This window comes from Otolemur garnettii, unplaced genomic scaffold, assembly GCF_000181295.1.
Source record: "Otolemur garnettii isolate 467f Iridium unplaced genomic scaffold, OtoGar3 scaffold00006, whole genome shotgun sequence".
Lineage (NCBI taxonomy): Eukaryota > Metazoa > Chordata > Mammalia > Primates > Galagidae > Otolemur > Otolemur garnettii.
The window spans coordinates 42,648,164-42,671,839 of NW_003852401.1; the positions used below are offsets into that span (position 1 = coordinate 42,648,164).

The 23,676-nt window shown below is 44.9% G+C and overlaps 1 protein-coding gene across 2 annotated transcripts in view; it reads left to right on the forward strand.

The window, feature by feature from the left end:
• NTRK2 (neurotrophic receptor tyrosine kinase 2) overlaps positions 1-23,676 on the forward strand; it is a 341,040-nt gene that overhangs the window by 260,531 nt on the left and 56,833 nt on the right. For both annotated transcript variants that reach the window (XM_012813015.1, XM_012813022.1), the window contains 2 exons: positions 4,958-5,130; positions 10,329-10,563. In XM_012813015.1, coding sequence (XP_012668469.1) covers positions 4,958-5,130; positions 10,329-10,563 — 408 coding nt within the window. The remainder of the gene's footprint in view (positions 1-4,957; positions 5,131-10,328; positions 10,564-23,676) is intronic.

Here is a 23,676-nt window from a genome sequence, read left to right on the forward strand (position 1 = left end):
AAAAGGAACCTGAAGTGGAGGGAATTGTCAGTGAAGGAAGCTGCCACCCCATATTCATGGCCTCAGTGCATTGCCAAGGGACTCAGGGAACCAGCCAAGCCTCACATAATTGAGTGAAATGACAATCAGCTCTGGTACTAAAACAGATGATTTTTATAAATAGGGTTGATAGCAGGATTTTCCAGCTTCTGATTGCTATCTGGCTAGGGTTCCACCCTTAGAAAAATTCTGCCCTTCGCGTGCCAAATTCAGAGGCTGATTTTGCCCAAGTCGTTACCACCATATTTTCTGAATCTCTTAAAATAGAATTGAATCGTAATTTAGAAAAACATGCAAAAATGGATGGGCATATAGGATGAGGCCAGGTTTGTGAGATGCATTTGTCCCATGAATAAATCCCTTCTCTTAATTCCAAAAATGTTACTAAAACACAGCTTTTGACATTGCACCAAAAATGGGCTTCTTTCCACAGAATTTTGCTTTGGGGATATGGAAATATTAAATGCTTCTTAACTCTTTCAGTTTGGTGCTACCAAAAAGAAAACCCTGATCTCTCTACCTCCTTCTCTTTGTCCCTCCCGCTTTCACTGTCCCTCCCTCTTTCAAGCCTAGCATCTTTGAATCGACACTACATAGCTAAGACTTGAAAAGAAAGATTACACATGGAAATTGTTCACAACCTGCGATAATGACCTGAAAGGGTCAGCCCGTTTTCCAGCTCATGGATGAAGATAGGCCAAGGGCTTAGAAATAAGCTATCTCAGTGACTCAAAGCAGCCTCTGAAGGAGCATCTCTGAGGAAAAGAGCCTGCATCCCTGAGCAGACTGGATTCCACACTCAGACTAGATCCCACACTGAATCTCAGTGTGTAGTCTGATACTTTTCAGGGCTCAGCAGGCCATCCAGGAAGAAGTGCCAGCTCTGGCAGCAATACCACTGTCATGCCATGGGTCGGTGCTGTGCCACATCCATGCACCATGGGCCTTCTCAGATCCTTGTGTGAGCAAAGTGAGTGCAGGTCTGGTTGTGGTTTCAAATTCAAATCACCCAAATGTCTGTCTCTGCCAGGGACTCTGGGAATCATCTCAACCTAGGCTACCTGGCACCATCCTCCCTGTGAAGGAGGATGATACTGCAACCCTCACTCTACAAAGAAGAAAATCAGGGTGAAGAGCAGTCCAGGGCACAGCCAGGGTTTGCACATGGATCTTTTGATTCTAAGCTAGAACTCCTTCTATTTGAGCACCACACTTGTTAGGGTTTATCCACTGACCAGAAGAGAACACAGATGTTTAGGGTCAGCTCACCAAGACAGAGTGCATTGGGCAGCCCCCCTCAACCTTGGAAGCAACTTCCTCCTGCTGATTTCTTTCTTGGTCCTTCCTTCATTTCTGCTTCCTACTTGGTCCCATGTTCCACTTTTCCAGATGGCCATTCACTTGCCATTTCATCCCCACACTCTTTCATCTCCACTGTGCACAGATCTCATGTGTCAGGGGTTCCTTTAGTTGTCTGACACTAGGTTAGGCAGCCAGTGATTAAAAAAAAAAAAAAGAATAGGGCACACTGCCACTGTCAAAAGAATAGTGGTGACAGACATGTACCCACACCTAGGATGTGAGTCCACGTGTGAGAAATGGTCCAGTGTGTGTTTTGCTCCAAGATCCCAGGAGAAGGACCCGGCAGATGATGGCTTCCATCTTCTCCACCTCCTCCATGGCCATCTTCTGGCCTCATCTGCTGTTTTTCTACTGAGAAGTTCAGCAAAACAAAACAGTGGGTGGATTTTTTAAAAAATAGCCAAAAGCATGCTCATGGATCAAACCAACCTGAACAAAATGGTCAAGATAAGCACATCTTGCTCCTCCTTTGTGACAGGGGTGCAAAGTTTAGGTTGATCTAACTCAACTAAACAGTTTGGGGAGAGCAGAGGGGCTGTGACAAGCCCAGTTTCCATAGCTTCAAAGGAGCAGAAACCCAGACCTCAGGTTCTCGGCCACTGTGCATTTTGTAATTAAATGAAGACATGTGTGGTTTCCATGGCAGTGGAACCATGGAAGCTTTGTGGCCTCTCAGAGCACTTGCTGGCCCAAATCTCCTCACTTTTCCAAGCGGAGCTCATGGTGCTTGCAGGGAGTCTCCTCAGAACATCAAGTGATAATGTGAATCCCAGACCCTTTTTTTGCATCTCCAGAATTTGACATAAGAAGCAACTGCCTCTGGTTTAATGAAAACCACACCTATGACTTCTGTCTCCTTGGGTCAGGTCAACAGTGGGGAGAGAACCTTCAGTCCTGCTATAGACAGTTGGAGAGAATGCTAGAGTCTGTGATGATGGTAGCAGAAAGTACTTTGTGATTTTGTGGCTGCCTCCACCACATCAGTGTTTTCTTGTGGCTGACCCGAGACAGGGCCTGCATACTTACTGGCCCCCTCCTATGTGGTGAGCAGCTGCGGGCCCCCTGCATTGCATACTGAAAACTCTTCCAGTGCTCGACACAGTGATGAAGCACCCAGCCCCTCTTCAGAATGAAGAACTTACCTCCCAGCTGCTGGGAAAGCTGCCCCATGAAATGACTGATAGATAAAGGTCTGTAAAGACTCATTCCCTGAGCCCAACTCAGACCAGCTCCAAAGGGGCGTCCTGTGGGGGCGGATGAGGTTTTTGTTGAGACTGCTTCATTGTTCAGCCTCACCCCCTGTCCCCAGCCTCCCACAGAGGTGGATCCTGAGGGCACGCCTGGTAAATGTCTCCCCTGCCAATCTCCTCTCAGTCTGCTCCTCAGGGGGCTTGACCTGTGACACATCCCCAGGTCTGTAGGTGGTCTGGGTCAGGGGTATCTCTCGGGGAGAGCAGAGTCCAGGCAGTGATCTAGAAAATGACCACCAGGGACCCAGCAGTGTTCTTGGCTCCTGGAATATAGGTTTAGTTTTATAGTCAGCACATGTCTGATGGATAACGGTGGATAACGGCACTTTCATTCCCCTCCAATAGCAAATTTGCATGAATATGGATGTTCACATTTGCCATCTAACCTTGGTAATGACTGACTACAGTCTCCCCTGAGACAGGATTTGCACACTCACATGTCACCTCTACCAGGAGGAGTCTCTGGGCTTCTCTCCTCCTCAGTCAGAAGCACCCACTCCATCTCTGAACTCATTTGCTGTCAGTGTTTAGTGCTTGGGTCTTTATCATTTATCCCACAAGTATCTGTTGAATACATGCCCTGTGCCATTCCCAGTACCAGTGATACAGAGAGGGAAGGCACAGCCCCTGGGTCAAGGAGCTCTTGGTCTGAACCAGAGACAAGCAAACATGACATTAGAATGTATTGGGGTTGGCGGGAAGAGAGAGGTAGGTGTGAAGTACACCTAGAAGGGTCATCCAACCTGGCCCGGGGGCAAAGGGTTGTACCAGCAATGAGGGGTGGCCAGGGTGACAGACAGCAGGCTGAGCCTTAGAGGACTACTAGATATAAGCCATGTGAATTAGTTTCCTATGGCTGCTGTGACAAATTATTACAAACTCAGTGGCTTAAATGAGTTATTTCTTGTAGTCAGACATCTGAAATCAGTTTTACTAAGCTAAAGTCAAAACATTAGCAGAGCTGGTTTCTTCTGGAGGTTCTAGGCTAGAATCCATTTCCTTGCCTCTCTCGCCTCTAGAGGACACTTTCATGGTGGCTCTGTGGCTCCTTTCTCCATTGTCACAGTCAGTGGTGTGGCATCTTCTCTCCTCTCTGATCTCTGCCACTGTCCTCAATCCTTTCTCTCCTTGCTCTTGTAAGGATCTTGATGACACTGGACCCATTTGGATAATCCCCCCTACATGAAGATTTTTAAATTAATTACACCTGCACTGTCTCTTTTGTCATATAACACAACATAATCACAGGTTCCAGGGATTAGGAAGTGGACAGCTCTGGCAAGGGTGGGGGGGGGTCCAACTTCCCACACCAGCAACTACACCCAAGGTAGCATTCCAGGCAGAGGAATGGATATGTGCAAAGGTGGGAGGCAGGACCCATTGCCATTTGGGTTGCAGATAGTTCATAAGAGGAGGTCAAGGAATCAAGCTGGACAGAGAGACAAGAGCTGTTGTATTTAGGACATTGGCTTTTGAACTTGAATCATAGTTATTTATATACTTGTCTTATCTCTCTATTTGCTCATGAGGGCCTGAGGCCAGGATCTGGGTCACTGCGTTCTTGATGCTGTCACAGTTCTGGCTCAGTGATGGGCACATGGCAAGTCCTCAGCACACTGTATGGCATCAAAATGCCATCTTTGCCCTGCTATGACACTGTGGAGACAGAGTGAGCCAAGCAGAGAACTAAAGGCGCCTGATCCTGGCCAGCGTGCTCCTGGCCATCTTCACCTTGGCAGTATGACCGGTCTTCTCACAGCTCAGTGGGCAGGGATGGTTTACAAGCCAGTGGCATTTGGGGACACGGGCTAGAGAAGGTTACATACAGACTTGCAAAATGATCATTGCCGAAACTGGACGTGGGTTCAGGAAGATTCATTGTACTCTTCTTTTTACTGAATATTTTCATAATATAAAGTATTGGAAAGGTTACATGAGCAGAGATGAGCCACCCAGAGCATCACAGAAAACACAACAGGCATGGAAAGTGGAGGGACCGGACTGGGGTTTGAGAGGATGAGAGCCGTGAAAAGAGCTCTCGTCGGTAACTAGTGAGAAAATGTCTGTAAACGTTTGTTGTAAACTGTAAAGCTCTGCATTCACGTGGGGATTATTCCACAATTATTAATACAAACATCCTTCTTTCAGGAATTAGGCTGTTATGCAGTCTCTCGTGTAATAAATAAGCTGCATGTTCTTCCCTTCTGGGAATCGGGGGCCCACCACAGCCTTCCCAGTGCGGCTCCCCTCTGACACCCTTGGTGTAATCATGTTGGGTTTCTTCCCTCTCTGCCCCCACCCAACAGACGCTGAAGGACGCCAGTGACAATGCACGCAAGGACTTCCACCGCGAGGCCGAGCTGCTGACCAACCTCCAGCACGAGCACATTGTCAAGTTCTACGGGGTCTGCGTGGAGGGCGACCCGCTCATCATGGTCTTTGAGTACATGAAGCATGGGGACCTCAATAAGTTCCTCAGGTACAGTGAGACAGCGAGGGGCCGGGGGAGGTGGGCTGGTGGAAGGCGCAGGACTTCAGGGCTCCGACAGCCTGTAGGTGAGGACAGGAGTTTCTGGGAAGGCTGAAGGGGCCCCCAGATCTTTCTCTGGGAACCACAATAAAGCATGCCAGGAAAGGAACAAAGGAAAAGAGCGGGCCGCAGGATTCTTTCTTACCTGAGTTGGTGAACTCTGCACACTATGATGTACTGATTCAACTCAGTTCATCCTGAATTTATGGAGCATTTGTTCTATGAACTGGTATGTGACTTGTGCATGAGATGGGCCTTAGAGGGTCTGTGGAGTTTGCCAGATGGGCAAGAGAAAAATGTTGTTTAAGGCAAAGGAAACAGTGAGAGCTAAGGGACCCAGGTGTCGCAGTGGAAGTGCGGTCAGGTGAGAGTGAAGAGTCTGGGGCTTCCAGGCTGTGGAATGAATGGGGAGTGGGGGGAAGTAGGAAGCAGACAAATCCCTGGAGGATTCAAGGCTGGAAGGGCGGGTGCTTAGACGTCATTCTGAGGGTGAAAAGAATAACCAGGGGGTCGGTAGTTCTGAGGAACTACAGTGGAGTGATCTGAATTCAAAGAAGCAAATCTCCCGAAGGAAGGGGGTGAAACAACGTATGTAGGACTGGCTGGTGCTGAGCCCCTGAGGGCATGAAAAGGCGGACAGCTTCACCGTGAGGGTTTCATGGTGAGCAGGGTCTTTAGAAGAAGGCAAGGCAAAGGAGAGAAGATGTTGACTCTAAAAGGGAGTCATCAGGCTGTTAAATAGGGTTAGTGTCTCTGGGAATTTTAGCACTGGCAGATTGGGTTTTAGTTTGGCTCTCCCTCGGATGGAGGGTCCAGGGAGCTGGGAACAGCCACAGGATAGAGCAAGTGAGCATCAGCACAGAGTGAGCATAACCAGGGAGGAAAGGTCAAGTTGCTTTGGAAACCTGAGGCTAACTCACACAGTACGAGGGGTTGTGTGCATGACTCTTGAGGAGACAGTGTGGTATGACAAATAACAGCAGGGATTTTGATCTCCAGACAGAGAATCAGAAGTTGAATCTCAGCTCTGGCATTCAGTAGCTGAGTCACACAGGTTTCTTAGCTGTTCTGATGAGACTATTGAGCCCACAGGGTAGACTTGACGTAGGAGCAAATAGGAAGTTTTCAATGAGCAGATGCTTGAATTCCTCCAGGAATGATTTCCACTGGCAAACCAGCTGCCTCGGTAAGAGAAAGCACAAGGAGGGCTGTGTTTGATGAGACAGGGAAGTTAATGGTAGAGCCCACAGAGAGGGTTCTCATCCTGCATCTACCATCTACCAAGGGAGAGAGGAATGTGCTGAGCCAGGTACTCCTGGGTAAAGGAAACCAAGGGATGCTTCTATTTGCATTAAGCAGGGGCACAAATGGAAGTGGTGCGTGTAAGGCTGTAAACCTAAAGAGTAAGCAGCCCTGAGTTTGGGAGACCTGAGTTCTCCCAGGAAGGACCTGAGTTCTTCTTTCTATTCCACATCAGCTCTGCATGTCCCTTAAATAAGTCTCCAGCCTGAGTCACTTCAATTCTCGGATGGGTCTGAGATAGATCCGTTTTAGCTCTTGTCTGGGTCCAACATGCTGTTTTCTTTATAGTTTAGCTGACCCTCATTTTTGAGAGATTAGCAGATGTGCTGCCTGTGATATATGTATCTTGGTAGGTAATAATTCCTAGGAGAAACAGGAAAGGTGTTGGAGGTAGACTGATCCCTGCCCTTGTTGGACTCTGTTTCCTCGCCTGTAAAAAGAATATGATTTAAGCCATTGCAGGGACTAGTGGGAGCCCTGTTGGAGTGGTCGGGAATCAACAAATGTCCCTACAACCCTTTATCTCTGCCACATTTCCTCCTCATTTGGGTCTTCCTCTTCTTTCCATGGACAGTGAAGAGAGCTTTGCACAAAACCCAGCCCTAGTGAGATTCATGTGTCTGCTGGAAGATTCGGACACTGTGCAGTTGAAGCAATCAGTCAGTCACTACGAGAACAGTGGAAGGGAGAGGGTGTTCTGCTGTTTTTAGAAATGTCATCACATGGTTAGTGCCATCTGGATCATTTCTACCATCTCTAGCCTCATGGATACACGTGCAATTTCATTCTCCTTTGCTGGGGTGGGTCCCTATTCTCTGCCTCTCCTGTGCCCATGGGAGTGAAGGGCTATGAAGCCGATCAATCCCAGACAATCCTGGTGTGTTATCTCATGTCGGCCAAGATGTTCTGATAGGTGATAGGTCAGGGGACAGTGGCAGCTGTTGCACATTGTCTTGTCAGATCTCACATGACAAGGAAGGAAAGAAGCTGAATTTGGTGGGGGTCTAACTGCTCCTAGAAGAAATATTTTCCTATGCTCCAGGCTACCTCCCTAACTCAAATGCTTTTCCCAAACTGTAGCATAATAAATCCAGTTATACTCGCCTGGATATAATTAAATGCTGCTGTGAGATGTGAGCTGTGCATGTGTGTGTGCATGTGCCTGTGTGTGTTACTTCACTTTCTTACTCGGTCAGCCTCTCCCAGCTCCCCCTCCTGCCTTCCAGAAGGAGCAGGCACCTGGTTCTCCCTTGGCGTCCTGGATGGGGCGTGGAGCAATTGGAAACTTTCCCTGCTTGAATTTAGGATCTACTAAGTCTGGGAACAAGAGGGTTGCCATCCCAGGAGTCAGGTTCTCAGGTGTGCTAACATGCTGCAAAGATAAGCTGCCCTCTCTCTGGAAGGGAACCAGGAAATTAGCTTTATGAAAAGTTCCCAACTATCACTGGCACTGCCCTGTAAAGACAGAGTTCTTCTCCTTTTAGCCACCCTTTTTATTCATCCAAAAGCCGTATATTGAGCACATGAGGCCAGGCCTTTTGCTAGTTGGGTTGGGAAGTGCGTCAAACATAGCCCTGTCTTGCTTGCAAGGGATTTACAAATCTTTTCCCCTTAGAATCTTTCCAGAGTTCCCTTCTAAAGAGGGGAAAGATAGATGAGTATTTTTGAAGCAATTACTGTTAATATTTATGGAGCCTTTCTAAGCATTTTAAGCTTGTTGAAACCTAATAAGCTAATATTATTGGCCATTTGCACCGGCTTCTAACATTGCTTCTATTGGAGTCTTTGCCAGAATAGTTCAGTTGCCGGGGATGAAATAAGGCTGTGAGTAATCAATAATTCGGAGTACATCTATGAAGATTGAATTCTGGCCCAGGTTCTTTGGGTCCTTATTTCATTTTCCTTAGTTTATGTGCACCCTTAGATCCTTCTCCTGGTGTTGAGATCACGGTAGATTTAGCAAGACAAGTGAAAACATCCTCACTATCCCAGCCTCTTAGTGCTAGAAGGGCCGGCACTAAGAGTCCCGAAGAGGCCAGTTGCACAAAGGAATGTACAGAGGCTACCTTGTGTTTTCATGTCATCTCTCCATTTCTGTTTTTAAAAAGAAGCTTTGCAAAGCCTTTGTCTCTGGTTTTCCTGTGAAAGGCCATGGAGCACTATGCAAGGAGAATCTCAGTTCATCCTCACACCAGAGCCCATAGCTAGATGCAGTTAGCATGTCCATTTTACATAACAAATAAACAGGCCCAGAGAGGCTATGTATTCACCTGAGGTCACACAGCTAGTGTGTTAGGACAGGATCCAAATCCAGTGCAGATACCCAAGAGCTTTGGCCACTATACTATAGATTTCTCACCTCTCGTAAGAGATTTTGAGCTGAAGAAAACCCCAAAGCATCTCTCCAGTATTGTTTCCGAATGGGATGAAGGGTGGTTGGGAACTGTGGTTTGAGTAGAGGGGAAATGTGTTAGGACCAGCCTTGTACAGAAAGAGGAAGCTCCTCTCTAGGGGATGATTAAATCCAGATCGTTAGAAGGGATCCAGGAAGTCACCCAGCCTAATGTCCTTTTGTAGAAGGGAGTGCGCTCTTGTCCTTGTCCAATGCTCATTCCCCAAAAATACAAGAATGGAAAGGTCTGTGATCCGATGTTTTAAAATCAAAGAAAAGGAGAATCACTGTGGGCTGAGCCATTATGGAAGATGAATAGTTCGTCAGGGGGCATAGGTCAAACGTCTGTTCTTGGCTAGCTCTGGTGTTCCCGCTTTCAATACTCGGACAGGTCTAGAACCCTGCAGGTGAGGTCACCCATTTTAAAATGTATTAATAGTAAAATCTTCTATATTTATCCCAAGTGTTACCAAATGTTCTGAAGGAGATGATCTCCTATGTTCTGTGCCGGCGCCAGGAGAAGCCCTGACCAGGCCAGCCAGAGCTGCCGCTCCGAATGCCTTTGTTCCTTGCCCTGCACTGCCCCCTCAGGCCACCGGGGCACTGACCCCAATCTTAGCTCAAAGCACAGGATGCCAGAGCAGGGACTGCTGAGCTATCCTAGGACCGGGGCCCTCCCCTCCCAGAAGCACATGCCAGTGTTAAGATGTCCTAAGTCATCCATAGCGAGAGAAAGACCAAGTGTATAAGACAGAAGAAAAAGAATGTTAAAAAATACCATACCCCTCATAGTGTCAAACCAAAACTTTGCCCAGCAAAAAAAAATTTAAAAAGTGTTATAATTCATAAGTGCTCCCCTGCATGTTGGCCAGTATAAGTGCCGAGCTGGAGGTGGGCATGAAGTCCAGGCTGAGAATGTCCTGAGTCTCTGTTGAACTGAGCTTGAGGATGTCAAGAGCACCTTGAAAACCCTGCCTGGCTACAGATCAAGGGATAGGGGGAGACCATGAGCCGTGCTGGTGGGGACACTCTGCAGGGGTCAGCTCTGAGGGTGCTGGCTGCAGGGACTGTGCCCTTCCCTCTGGGAAAACCCTCTGTGCCCAGCGTTTTGCCACGTTTGTGCTTTGCTTTAGCTACCTGCTGCTTCTCATAGTCAGGGACTCTGGTCAGTGACTGGCCCCAGCATAGTTCTGGAGCCTCTAAAACACCACCTGTCTGTGTTTGGGGGGCATTCAGGCTCATGGGGTCCTGGGAATTCCAGAGTCTCTGGGAAAGGAAGCAGCCTGCCTCCTCTTGGGACTTTGGGGATAAAGGTATAGGTTAGGTGAAGCATCTCTGTCTCCTCTTTCTGCCCAGTCGGGCAGTGTCCTTTAGCACCAGTGGCTGATGGGGGCAGAGGGCCCCCGAGTCAAAGAGCTGCGGCCTCATCTATGCCTTCTGGGTCCCTCCCTAGGGCACACGGACCTGACGCCGTGCTGATGGCCGAAGGCAACCCACCGACAGAGCTGACGCAGTCACAGATGCTGCACATAGCCCAGCAGATCGCCGCCGGCATGGTCTACCTGGCATCCCAGCACTTTGTGCACCGTGACCTCGCCACCCGGAACTGCCTGGTCGGGGAGAACCTGCTGGTGAAGATCGGGGACTTTGGGATGTCCCGGGACGTGTACAGCACTGACTACTATAGGGTGAGTAGCATGCAGGCAAGGAGACATCGGGGCCCTCCTCCTCTGAGGCCTCCACTGCATTTGTTTGCTGGGGCTTTCATAACAATATATCACACACTCGCTGGCATACAAAGAGAAATTTGCTTCTCCAAGGTCAAGATGCCTGCAGGTCTGCTGCCTTCTCAGGTCACTCTCCCTGGCTTGCAGCTGGGTTCCTTCTCACTGCGTCCTCACCCAGCCTCGCTCCTCACATGTGCTTGCACCCTTAATGTCTCTCCGCATGTCTGTTTCCTTTTGTGCAGACTCCAGTCAGGCTGGGCTCGGGCCTCCCCCAACCGTCTCATTTTAACTTAATTGTCTATTTAAAGTCCTCTCTCCAGCTGGGTGTGGTGGCTCACGCCTATAATCCCAGCACTCTGGGAGGCTGAGGAGGGTGGAGTGCTTGAGCTCAGGAGTTTAAGATCAGCCTGGGCAAGAGCAACACCTTGTCTCTAACTAAAAATAGAAAAACTGGCCATGTGTTGTGGCAGGTTCCTGTAGTTCCAGCTACTCGGAAGGCTGAGGCAACAGGATTGCTCAAGCCCTAGAGTTTGAGGTTGCTGTGAGCTACACCACCCAGGGTGACAGAGTGAGACTCAGCCTCAAAAAAATAAGGAAAGAAAGGAAGGAAGAGAAGGAAAGAGAGAGAGAAAGAGAAAGAGAGGAAGAAAGAAAGAAGGAAAGAAATAGACACTCAGTCTCAAAATAAATAAATAAATAAATAAATAAAATTAAGTTATTTTTCCAAATACAGTCACATCCTGAGGCTCTGGGGGCGAGGTCTTCAGCCTGTGAATTTGGGCGGGACACAGTTTAGTCCATAATACCCCATCTTGCTCTTTCCGTAACACTCCAGAATGGTGTGTGACATTTCCAAGAGAAAAGCTCTCAGTGTGAGAATCCTTCTAGGGGAGTCTGGGGACTTGGGAAAGTTCTTGATGGGCATGAGGTTAAAGGATTTTGAGGTCTGGATTTGATTCTGTGAAATTATGCCTAAAGCCTTTGCTTGAGATTTGAACTAAAGATAATTCATCTCCATAAATAGTAACACAGCAGACCTTGGAACATTCCCTACAGAACAATCTTGGCTGAAAGCAGTTTAGCCAGTGGGTTTCTTTGTGCAATGTGAGATGGTCTGTCCCACCTGTCCCTGCATGGTCCCATGCAGCTGCCCTGAAACCTCTGAGGGGCAGGTTATAGGTGATAATTCAGATAATCCAAACCCACTGATCACCTGGAACTTGCCCCCTGCATATGTTAGATGTGATAACTGAGATCTCGGAACTTGGGTGCGAGAGAAAAGGGACATTTCTGGAAACCCTGAAGTCATGATATTTAGAGTGAAGATTCGTGGTGGTGTTCCGCCACTTCATACCCTCAATTGGATGTTCTTGTTTATGTTGTTTGATTTTCACAGAGAGAGGAATAGGCAGGAAAGGAGTAAACATTCTGGCTGTGTGTAACCTAAGAGAACATAGCATAGAACTCGACTACCCTCCATAATCAGGTGGAGGCGGTGAAAACGATGCCTTACCTCTTCTCGTTATTATTTATTTTTGAAGAGCACTTGCTCAACTTGTTTCCTATGCCCCTTCCTCAGCCTCACTCGCCTCTGACGCCTCTGCTGTTGAGTGGCGCCTGCTGCGCTACAGTCAGCTAAGAAATCGAGTGCATTGCCTCGCTGCGTTTTCTGCTGGTGATCGTTTTGCGGTGTTTCTTCCTTTGCCACCTTGATAAGCATTGCTCACATTTTGCATGGTGAGAAAGAAGAGAGCCCAAACTGAAAAGGATTCTCCTGGGTGTATTTGTAGGAAATGTGGGCACAGTCTTAACTTCACGTGTTCAATATGTAGCTTAAAAGCAATGACTAGTTCATTCCAGATATCGCAAACATGGGGGAGATGTTACCTACCAACAGCTGTGTCTCCTCTGATAGTTCTGTTTCCTTGATGGAAGGTGGGGGTGGGGGTGTCTCCCTGTCTCAGGAGACAGAGAAACACGTGGGTGATTCCCCAAGGAAAAGCTTTGTGGATCTTGAGGAGCCTCTAAGGCAGTGGTTCTCAACCTTCCTAATGCCGCGGCTCTTTAATACAGTTCCTGTGGGTCACGACCCATAGGTTGAGAACTGCTGCTCTAAGGGAGGACCAGGTGTCCTAAGCAACAGCTTTCTCTCTAGCAGTAAGTTAAGAAGGGTTTCAAAGGGCCTGGCAAAAAGTGAGTGCTCAATGTTTTAACCTAATTATTATCTAAATCAATAAAGTTATATTTCATCTCCGAAGTGGAACCCAACATCCTCCTGTATAGGAATCTCTAGAAAAATAATTTAGAGAAAAGCATGCTGAAAATCTCAGCCATAAAAAGGTAAATTGTCTAGTTTTTTTAAAAAAAGGTGAGAATGGACAGGAAGGGCCAAGAAGGTAGATGGTGGATAGAAAACCCGACAGTGTGATCTCAGCCTAGGAAAGCATAGGAACTGCCAGTTTCCTTCTCTAAAGTTTCAGGATGGTTGTTCACCTTTGGGTTTCATTAAAATGAACATTTAATTTCCTAGAACAGGTTCTTGGGATATGTTTACTTACTGACATAGCATGTCAGAGGGGTCCGTTCTGCTGAATCTGTCCAGTGGACAAGCAAAGGTGTTGGTCTGTTTTGCAGAACTTTGGCTCATCTCGCAGGGGCTGTGACTCAGAGCTTGCTGGCTTTTATGTCATTATCAACTATTGGGTCAGTTATAAACTTAGCCTTAAACCCATCCGCATACTGTCTCTTCTTCTTTTTCTTCTTCTTTTCTCTCTTTTTTTTTTTTTTTTTGTTTGTTTGAAGAGCCAAGGTCTCTTGCTGCTACCCAGGCAGGAGTGTGGTGGCCTGATCATAGCTCATTGTAGCCTCAAACTGCTGGGCTCAAGCCATCCTCCTGCCTCAGCCTCCTAAGTAGCTAGGACTATGGATTAATTTTTTTATAGCGACAAGGTCTTGCTATGTTGCTAGGGTTGGTCCAGAACTCCTGCAAGTGTTACATGATCCTCCTGCCTCAGCCTCCTAAGATGTTGGGATTACAAGCATGAGCCATCACACCTGGACATCTTCATCTTCTTTATCACTTTGGCTAGGAACTATAGGTGTCCTTATAGTTCAGCTTTCTTGCTTGCCAGCACTTTATAAGTTTTTAAAGTTATTTTCTGCCTATCCTCTCCCACAGCCCACATCAGACTCCAAGGTGAGGAACTGGTCACCAATGTGGGTTGTCCTCACTAGTGTTAACAATTCTTTCCACAGTGACAGCAGGGGAAGGGGTTTGTGATAGCCAAGGCTCTCTCATGTAGAAGAAAGGTACCTGGAATCGACTTGATCAAGTAAAATGTCCCTTGCCTTTAAGCAAGAACCAATTGCACTAGAAGCCTGAGCCGTCTACTCAACAGTGGCTGTGAGCAACCTGGTGGGGTGGCAGCGACTCTGTGCCATCCCTGGCGGGCCGGGCAGGTGGCAGCTGTTCCTTCGTCACAGGGGAGCTGGCAGCACCAGGGATGGCTGCATCAAGGCTTCCACCCTGTTGCAGCTGAGCTAATTATACCTTCCCCGTGAAGGGAGAAATCGGAACACTGCATTTGCATTGAAACCAGCCCGACATGGCGAGCCCAAAATTACTCTAGCATTTATGTTCTCTGAATTGTTTTAATTAGCAGTTCCGCAGTTACCAGTTTCTTATTTTGTTTTTTATTCCTTTCCTCCACTGGCAAAACCTGACATTTAAGAAACATCTGAACCAGATTTTTGTCACATTCTGCCTGTTGGAGACTTAAGATCTCAATCTACTTGGTCATTACTGTGCCACGGTGGATCCATTGAAATTTTTTTTAATGTGCACTTTGGAGTTTTCACTGTTGGATTCCAAAATGTGCTTCAAATGCATATGATTTGTTGGTGAGTAGAGAACCCCAAACATCTGCAATTCTAGGTCTCAAATCTTCTTGTCCCCTGGGATTTAGCTTTCTGTTGGAGTTGTAGGAAATCCTCTTCTTTAGTTCATCTTTTACTTGAGAAAAGCAGGAAGCAGAGTAGGCAAGTTGATTTACAGTATACATTTCAGGAAGCAAATGGATGTAACTTGGTTCAGCAAGGCCACAGGCAGAATCCTAAAGTGTTAAAATGATGTTAGCTCCAGATTCCAAGAAATCATCATTAGATGCTCACTGTTTTCACTGCTGGGAGAAAGAAAGATTCACTGAACTAAGCTGAGAGAGCAAGTAGCCAAATGAACCTACTTGAACTTCAGCACCTTTCGCCTCACCCTGCTCACCCTGGAGGAAAAACATTGATGAACTAGAAAACAAAGTCCTGAGCCACAGTAGAGAGGAGAAAGTTGAGACAAAGTCCTGAGCCACAGTAGAGAGGAGAAAGTTGAGATAATCGAAGAACTAGATAAGCAGGTACGAAATAATCAAGAGTTTACCATCACGCCCTGGTCTTTACAATGAATGGGTTAATTTTCAAAGAGTATTTTCACGTAATGTGAACATTTCTAGACAGGTAGATAGATAAACAGGTAGACTGGCTTGCTCCACAGATGTTTCTAGTGTCATGTGCCAATGCCATTTCCTCTACAAGGAGCAGCAAAAGAGGGAATTTCAGTGTCACCTCCTCCCTGACTTCCTCTGGGAAGAGTAATTGCTCAGTCCTTCATACAGATAGGGATCACAGGGTAGAGTACCTTGCATCAAGGAAACTGGCCCATCTTGATGTCTCTCTTACTGATATGAGAGCAGAGAGAGGGCAAGTCTTCTACAGCTTTGTAGCTTTGTGAACTGGTACAGTGCATGGCACATACTATTAATATACTGTCAGTAAATTAATGTTGAATAGGAGTCCTATCAGGAAAAGCCTTTTGGAGTGTGTCCTTTTAGCCCTGTAGGTGAATACAAAAGATGTTCAGAATTATATCTGGTCTAGCTCTGAGGTTAGAGGCACTGACTTCAGGTAGTAAAGCTGGGAACATAGGGACATCCTATCCCTTCCAAAAGTCTTTGTAGTAAAGCACCCAGGGCTAAAACTTATTTCTACTTTTTACTATAACAGGAAGACTTCCTCTGGTAAACTATGTCTTAGAATCCTTGAAACAAGCCACAATGTTCATTTGAAAGGCAACCCAATCCCTTTCTGAAAGAGGGATGTCCTCTGTGTCATTAAGTCTCATTTGTATGTTGTTTCATCTCCTGATTTTTCCAGTCAGCATAATACTTACACGATGACTCTTAACTTTGACATGAACAATTACAGACCTCTCTGTTTGCTCTCTTTTGATTAAAAGTGGCCTCTGAAACATAAGAGGTTGTTTATTTTATGAAATCATCTTCAATTCATGCCTCTTACAACACTTAGAGGGAGCACAGTTCAGAGGAACCTGTCTGCCAGGGAGAAATCAGAACATTGAGTTCAGACTAATTTTATATTAAACTAGATTTGCATAAATTGTTACAAGATTCTAAATTGGTTTAATTTGTATTCAAGTGTTCTTAGGAAGCATTTACATATGCTTCGAAGTTGCAACAAAGTGGTGTAAGAGTCCTCTCATTCATTCATTCATTCACTTGGCACATATTTAGAAAACAACTGCTAAGTGCTGAATGCTATATAGTCATTATAAAAGACACATGGGCTCTTCTTGGAGGAGTTTTTAGACATTTCAATGCAATGTGATAAATGCTGTAACAGAGATACAGACCAGGAACCCTGAAGAGAAAGCCTCCCACCTACCTTGGGAAGACAGAGTAGAGTTCACAGAAACAAGATATTTGATCTGGGTTTTCAGATATAGACCTTAGATTGTTCTGTTGAGTCACAACAGGGAGAGAAGCTTAGAAAGTAAGAGAGAGAGAGAGAGATGGCAGTACACACATCACAGTGTGTGGCCAGGCCATTGCCACACTTCTAAGGCTGACAAAGTATGCTCCGTAGGCAATTATCAGATTTTGTAGGGACATGTTTGCCATACCAAGGACTTTGGACTTGATCCTTTTGGCCGTGAGAGTTTTTATATCAGAAAGTTAAATATGTAACTGCATTCTGAAATGTCATATGATCTATGACATGGATCTGCCCAACCGACCCCATTATCTCAACATGGGGTCTGTGTTTAATCTGCCTACAGCCAGGTCTCTCAAACTGCATACATGAGCTGTCAGTGGGTGTGTTTCACTAAAAGAAATCTGTAGCCATAAAGTAAGCAATCTTTTTCCTTGTTGCACAACTCCTCAGAGCCTTTGATCTATTATGCCTGTCTATGCTCGGTGACCTTTTAACAAGGGCTGTAGAAAATTGAAAAAGCCAGCATGGAAGAGCTGGTCGGGAGACATGTGGTCCAGGTCCCCTGTTCTGTCCATCTCCTAGCTAATGAAGAATGTTAGCAGTAGCTGTAGTAGGTGGATGAATCCCCTTTGGATTATTTGTGTTTGTTTTGGTTGCTGTTGTTTTTGGTGTTCCAAGTCTCCTGTTCTTTAAATCTGTAGCCCCTTATGCTTTATATATACGCTACAGACAGAAAATAAGTATGCTTGTACATGCACTGAGAATGAAGGTAGGCAAAGTAGGCACTGCCCATTGGCTTGGATGGGCCAGAAGGACTCTGATATCTCAAAGTCCTGAAAGGTCTCCCCTCCATTATTATTATTATTTTTTTTTGATTGTTAGGATTCATTGAAGGTACTACAACCAGGTTACACTAAGTGCATTTGTCAGGCAAGGTCTCTCTTATAAATGTGTTCCTCCCCCAAGAGGTATACCAAATCCTGTGACCCCTTACCCTCCTCCTTCCTTCCCTCTCTCTGCTCCCCCATCCCCCCACTGCCCAACATGGTCAGCAATTGTCTAGATCAGCAATTGTCCTCATATCAAAACTGAGTACACTGGATTCTTGCTTCTCCATTCTTGTGATGCCTTACTAAGAAGAATGCATTCCACTTCCATCCAAGTTAGTATAAAAGATGTATAGTCTCCATCTTTTTTAGTGGCTGAATAATATTCCATGGTATACGTATACTGCAGCTTGTTAAACCGTTTCTGGGTTGTTGGGCATTTAGGTTGTTTCTACATTTTGACCATTGTAAATTGAGCTGTGATAAATAATCTAGTGCAGATGTCCTTATGATAAAATGATTTTTTTTCTTCTGGGTAGATGTCTAGTAATGGGACTGCAGGATCAAATGGAAGGTCTAGTTTGAGATCTTTGAGGAGTCTCCATACTTTTTTCCCAAAAGGCTATATTAGTTTGCAGTCCCACCAGCAGTGTAAAAATGTTCCCTTCTCTCCACATCCACTCCAGCATCTGCAGCTTGATCTTATACTTACAGAACCCCAAAGACTTAACCACAGGACTCCTGGACATAATCAAAAAATACAGTAAGGTCTCAGGGTATAAAATATTTAAATGTCAAAAAAATTGGTAGCCTTTCTATATGCCAATAACAGCCAAGACGAGAAGCTAATCAAGGACACAATTCCCTTCACAGGAGCTTCAAAGAAAATGTAATACCTGGGAATATATCTAATAAAACAGGTAAAGGACCTCTGTAAAGAAAATTAGGAATCCCCTCCATTAGTTTTGAAGTAGTCGGACCTCGTCTTTCTCATGCTCATGACATTGCTAGCGTTTGCATCACTCAGACCAGAGCTACTTTAAAGAGGAAGCTGGCAACAAAGAGTTGAGTTATGGAGGAAGGAGCATCACATTGGAGCCTGAAGATAAAGGTTCCAATCTCTGATTTTCCTTTATTAAACTTATGAGTTTAATATCAGTTAGGAATGTGCTTAGCTCAAGGTAGCAATATGCTACAAAAAGTAGCTAAGCTTGCAGGGAGTTGTTTTGCTCACGGGACAGGGAGTTCAGAGGTGGGCAGTTCCTGGTTGGGTCAGAGGCTTTCCGGTGTCGGAGCTGTGGATTGGCACTCGAGGTTGCTTTGCCTTCCCTCTTGGCTGCAAGATAGCTGCAGCAACTCCAAACATCAAAACTGCAGTTGTAGGAGGGAGGCGGGGTGGCTGCAGGATACAGATTATTTCTCTCACACACCTCTTTCTATCAGGATATACATCTTTCCCAGAACATCTCCTCTGTAAGGACTTCTTACACCTCCTTGGCCAGAGGTGGGTCAAGATGAAGGGCTAAGCTGCCTTGCCAGAGATCAGTGGCCTGTTACCAAAGACCTGGACAAAACTGTGATTCAACTGCAGGAAAAAAGGAAGGAGGTAGCTTTGGGGCAAGCAACAAAATGATCTGTCACACTGACCTCATGCACCATGATAACCTCCATTTCTCCATTTGCAATGAGTTCCTGCCTTTAAAGGTTGAGAACAATAAATTGAAGTGACACATAATCATTGCTAAAAAAATAAAAGTCCTGGAATTTCTCTGTGGGAGATCTTTGTTCCTCTGTATGTCATGTCAGACTTCCTTTTTTTCTCTGGCTGCTTTTAAGATTTTCTCTTTATTGCTGGTCTTGGGAAATTTGATAATGATGGGCCTTGGTATAGTTTTATTCATATTTCTCATGCTTGAGTTCATGGGATTTTATGAATTTGTGGGCTTATAGTTTTCATCAGTTTAGCACTTTGGGGGCCATTATTTGGTCAACTATTTCTTCTGTTTTTCCCACCAACTCCCTGGGGACTCCAATTTCACTTATATTAAGCCACTTGACACTGCCTCAGGGTTCACTGAGTGCTTTTTTATGTTTTTGGACTCAGTTTTTTTCTGTGTGTTTCATCGGGGGTAGTTTCTATTGCTATGTCATCAAGTTCAATAATCTTTTCTCCTGCAATGTCTAATTCTTCCTTATTCCCATCCAGTATATTTTTTTCATTTCATACTTAATAGTTTTCCTGCCTAGAAAATAAAAATGGGTCTCTTCTCATGTTTTACATGTTTCTAGTTAACTTTTTAAGCATATGGAATATAGTTATAATAAATATTTCAAGGCACTTGTCTGTAATTCTAACGTTTATGTCAGTTCTGGATCAATTTCAGTTGATTGAGTTTCCTCCTCATTGGAGATCCCATTTTCTGCTCCTTTGCATGCCTGGGGAATTTTACCTTGCCTGATGCTGAATGTTTTTGCATTCCTATAGATATTTTTGATCTTTGTTCTAAAAGGCATTTACATAAGGCAGGGCAAGAACAATGCTTACTTTAGGGCATAATCCCCATTAATGAGGCAGCTTCTACTGTACTCTGCCCAGTGCTCCGTAAAGCATGAGGTCTTCACTCTGCCTCATGGGCACCAGCACTATTCCTGGCCCTCTGAGAGCACTAGGCACTCTTTTCTCTGATCCATTGGGTAGTTCCTCCCCCAGCCATGGATAGTATCCTCACATGATTGTCCTGATCAGTACTCAGCTCGATACTCTGCAGCTCTCCTGTGCCCTTTCTGAGTGCAGCTTTCTCGTCTCTTTCTTTCAGTCTAGGCACCTTTATTTTTTATTGTTTGGGATTCATTAAGGGTCCAAAGAATTAGGTTACACTGATTGCATTTGTTAGATAAAGTTCCTCTTATAATTGTGTCCCACCCCCAAAAGGTGTGCCATACACCATGACCCCCATCCCCCTCCAACCTTCCCTCTACCCATTCCTTTCTTCCTCTATGCCCCACCCCCCGTATTAGATCATCTACTGCCTTCATATTAGTATTGAGTACATTGGATTCTTGCTTCTCCATTCTTGTGATACTTTACTAAGAAGAATGTTTTCTACCTCCATCCAGGTTAATAAAAAAGATGTAAAGTCTCCATCTTTTTTAGTGGCTAAATAGTATTCCCAGGTATACATATACCACAGCTTGTTAATCCATTCCTGGGTTGGTGGGCATTTAGGTTGTTTCCACATTTTGACCATTATAAATTGAGCTGTGATAAACAGTCTAGTGCAAATGTCCTTATGATGAAATGATGTTTTTTCTTCTGGAGAGATGTCTAGTAATGGGATTGCAGGATCAAAACGGAAGGTCTAATTTGAGTTCTTTGAGGATCCTCCGTACTTCCTTCCTAAAAGGCTGTATTAGTTTGCAGTCCCACCAGCAGTGTAAAAGTATTCCCTTCTCTCCACATCCAAGCCAGCATCTGTAGCTTTGAGACTTTGTGATGTGGGTCATTCTCCCTGGTTATAGGTGATATCTCAAGGTGGTTTTAATTTTCATTTCTCTGATGATCAGGGAAGATGAGCAGTCAGTCTAGGCACCTTGATCTCCTCAGACTCTCAGCTCCATTTCCTCAACTTAGGGAGCTTTCTGGGCTCCACCTGGCTCCTTTCTGTCTCCCTCAATGTTATGGTTGGGTAATCACTAGACTCACCACCCTCTTTTCTCATCTCTCGGATCACATCCTTCATTTCTTGTTATCTAATGTTGTGAAAACAGTTGTTTTGTATATTAAACTATTTTCTAATTGTTTCAGGCAAGAGAGTAAATCTCTTCTCTGATAATCCATCTTGCCTAAAAGCAGAAGGTAGTTGCTATTTCTCCATGATGCATACATCATTTCAAAAATCTATCAATGGGCTCAGTGCCTGTAGCTCAGTGAGTAGGGCACCAGCCACATACACCAAGGCTGGCAGGTTCGAGCCCTGCCCAGGCCTGCTAAAGAACAATCACAACTGCAACCAAAAAATAGGCAGGCATTGTGGTGGGTGCCTGTAGTTCCAGTTACTCGGGAGGCTGAGGCAAGAGAATCACTTAAGTCCAAGAGTTTGAGGTTACTGTGAGCTGTGACTCTACAGCACTCTACTGAGGACAACATAGTGAAACTCTGTCTCAAAAAAAACAAAACCAAAAACAAAAAACCAAAAATCTCTCAGCAAACCACTTACAAGGTGCAGGAAAGAAAATACCTTTTTTCATCTCTTTAAAGCACTACTTCCTGTGAAGGTTTTATTTTTTTCCTTTTTAATTAAATAATGCACATTTACATAATACTTTTTCTACAATTAAAGTTTTCCTGCCTACACGAGATTATTATTTATATAGGAGAGTAAATTTTTCTCCATCTCTACTGAGTATTGAGCAAGAGGAAATTATCTTAGCCTACTTACCTCTGAGAGATTCCTCAGGCTCAAAATGAATTGGTTCAAGAAGGCTTTGGAAAAAGATGTGTGGGCAGAATGCACCTTCTCCCACAGTCTTTGCTTATGGTCAGGCTTTGAACACCTTGCATGGATGAAATGGCTGTCTTACTCTAAGATGGCATTGCATATGTAGTTTTTACCTGTGTCACATCAGTACATAAATCCTAAGTAAGACATGTTTGTTCCCTTAAAAATATTACCCAGCTCCTAGGGAGAAGAGATATCAGTGAATCACTCTGATATATAAGGCAGTATAATACATGTTGTGGAAAGTAGAGATAAATTGATTTAGGGGGAGATGTGGGATGAAATCTGGAAGATTCTCTAAAAGAAATGGGATTCAACTTGGGCCTGAGAGCATGCTTAGCAGGTAAGGGGTTGTTAACCTTAAAGACCTTGGCATATGACTGAAGTTGTAAACATGACTAGATGGTCTACTTAAAAGTGCTTCTGGGGCAGGACGTACACGTTCTAACTTTGCACTCCGCATGCCTCACAGAGTGCTCAGCACTTCCTAGCTTCTTACTGATCATAACCACTACCGAAAAGGAATGCTGCAAGCCCCATAATATTCTTTATGCAAATTTTTCAAAGTAAAGATTTTATCCAACATCGTGGCTTTTCAGGATAGAAATCACTCCTACGTCTAAGCATGATTTGATGGACTTTCCATGTAACTTCCTTAAAATTCTGTCCTCCGGTAGGTATTTCAAATTTCTGCTTAGTTTGTCCATGTATAAGATATTGTTACAACATCTAACTTAATACTGGATACCCGTGAACACCTTAAAAACACTATAGTTTGTCCCTCTGCCGAGTAGCAGCAGTGTCTCTTATCAATCATTCCACTGGTGTCCGTAAGAACTTAGAACAGGTGTATAGCTAGAGGAATTCTACTTACCAGATAAAACAAATCCTACACTGGACTCCACTAAGACAGTTATTAGACATAATGTAGCTTGTGATATCCGACTGTGAGAAAACTTCTCAAATTCTTCTTATGCTAATGGAGCCATGGCAGTATCATCTACCCAGGGACTCTTGACTTCCCCACTGTGTAGGGTTCCAATCCACCGTACATTGGAACCTCAGAGTATTTTTTTCTAAATCTTGAGTCCTGGGCCTTGTCTTAGATATACTGATTCAGCATCTCTGGGCTGGGGTGGGGGTGGGAGGGAGGTGAGAATTAGGAATTTATATTTTTAACAAGCTTGTTGGGTGAGTCTAGTGTGTAGCTAAGTGTTATCAGGGTCCTGTTCAGGTACATTTACAGAGAGTAGCCAGGGACATAACCTGGTCTTATCTATGCTAAGAGTCAAATGGTAACTTTATAACAGGTCTTAGCACCTATCAAGCTTCAGAAAAAGAATAGGTGCCGTTGAAAATGATCTCAAACAAGACTCTTTATTGATATTACCAAAAGTAATTGATTTTTAGTACTTCTACTAGGAAAGCATCTTCGAATTTTAATCACTAGACTATAAACATATTCTATATACTTTGACACTAGAGCCTACATTCTTTAAACGATGGCATTTCCGAATGAGCCCAAGATTGATTTCTTGTGATCACTGGTAAATGATGTATTATTTGAGGACCTGCTCACTCATCCTGGGAGGTGGGCTGGGCTCATTCTCTAGGATATCATGAGGGTGGAGAAAGAGACAGAGTAAGCAGCAGATGTAAGATGAGGCCCCATGCTCCTTGGCAAGCCAACATCAGATCAGCAGAGCCTCCCGCGATGAGCCAGGCACTCCCAGCCAGCCCGGCGGTCTAGGCAGACCCCTGCTGGCCTTGTCTGTCACTGCACCATTGTATACGTGTATATCTGTGTGGGGTTCCTGCGCAGGAAAAGCAAGAAAAGGCCCGTGAAGAGTCAAACAGCTTGTCAAGGTATCCTTGTGGGTGTCTGTATTGAAGTGTCACAGTACGAAGGCTTTTTATTAGCAGCTATTTTAGAATCCTAACACTGAAATGGAACAGTTTCTTCCCTA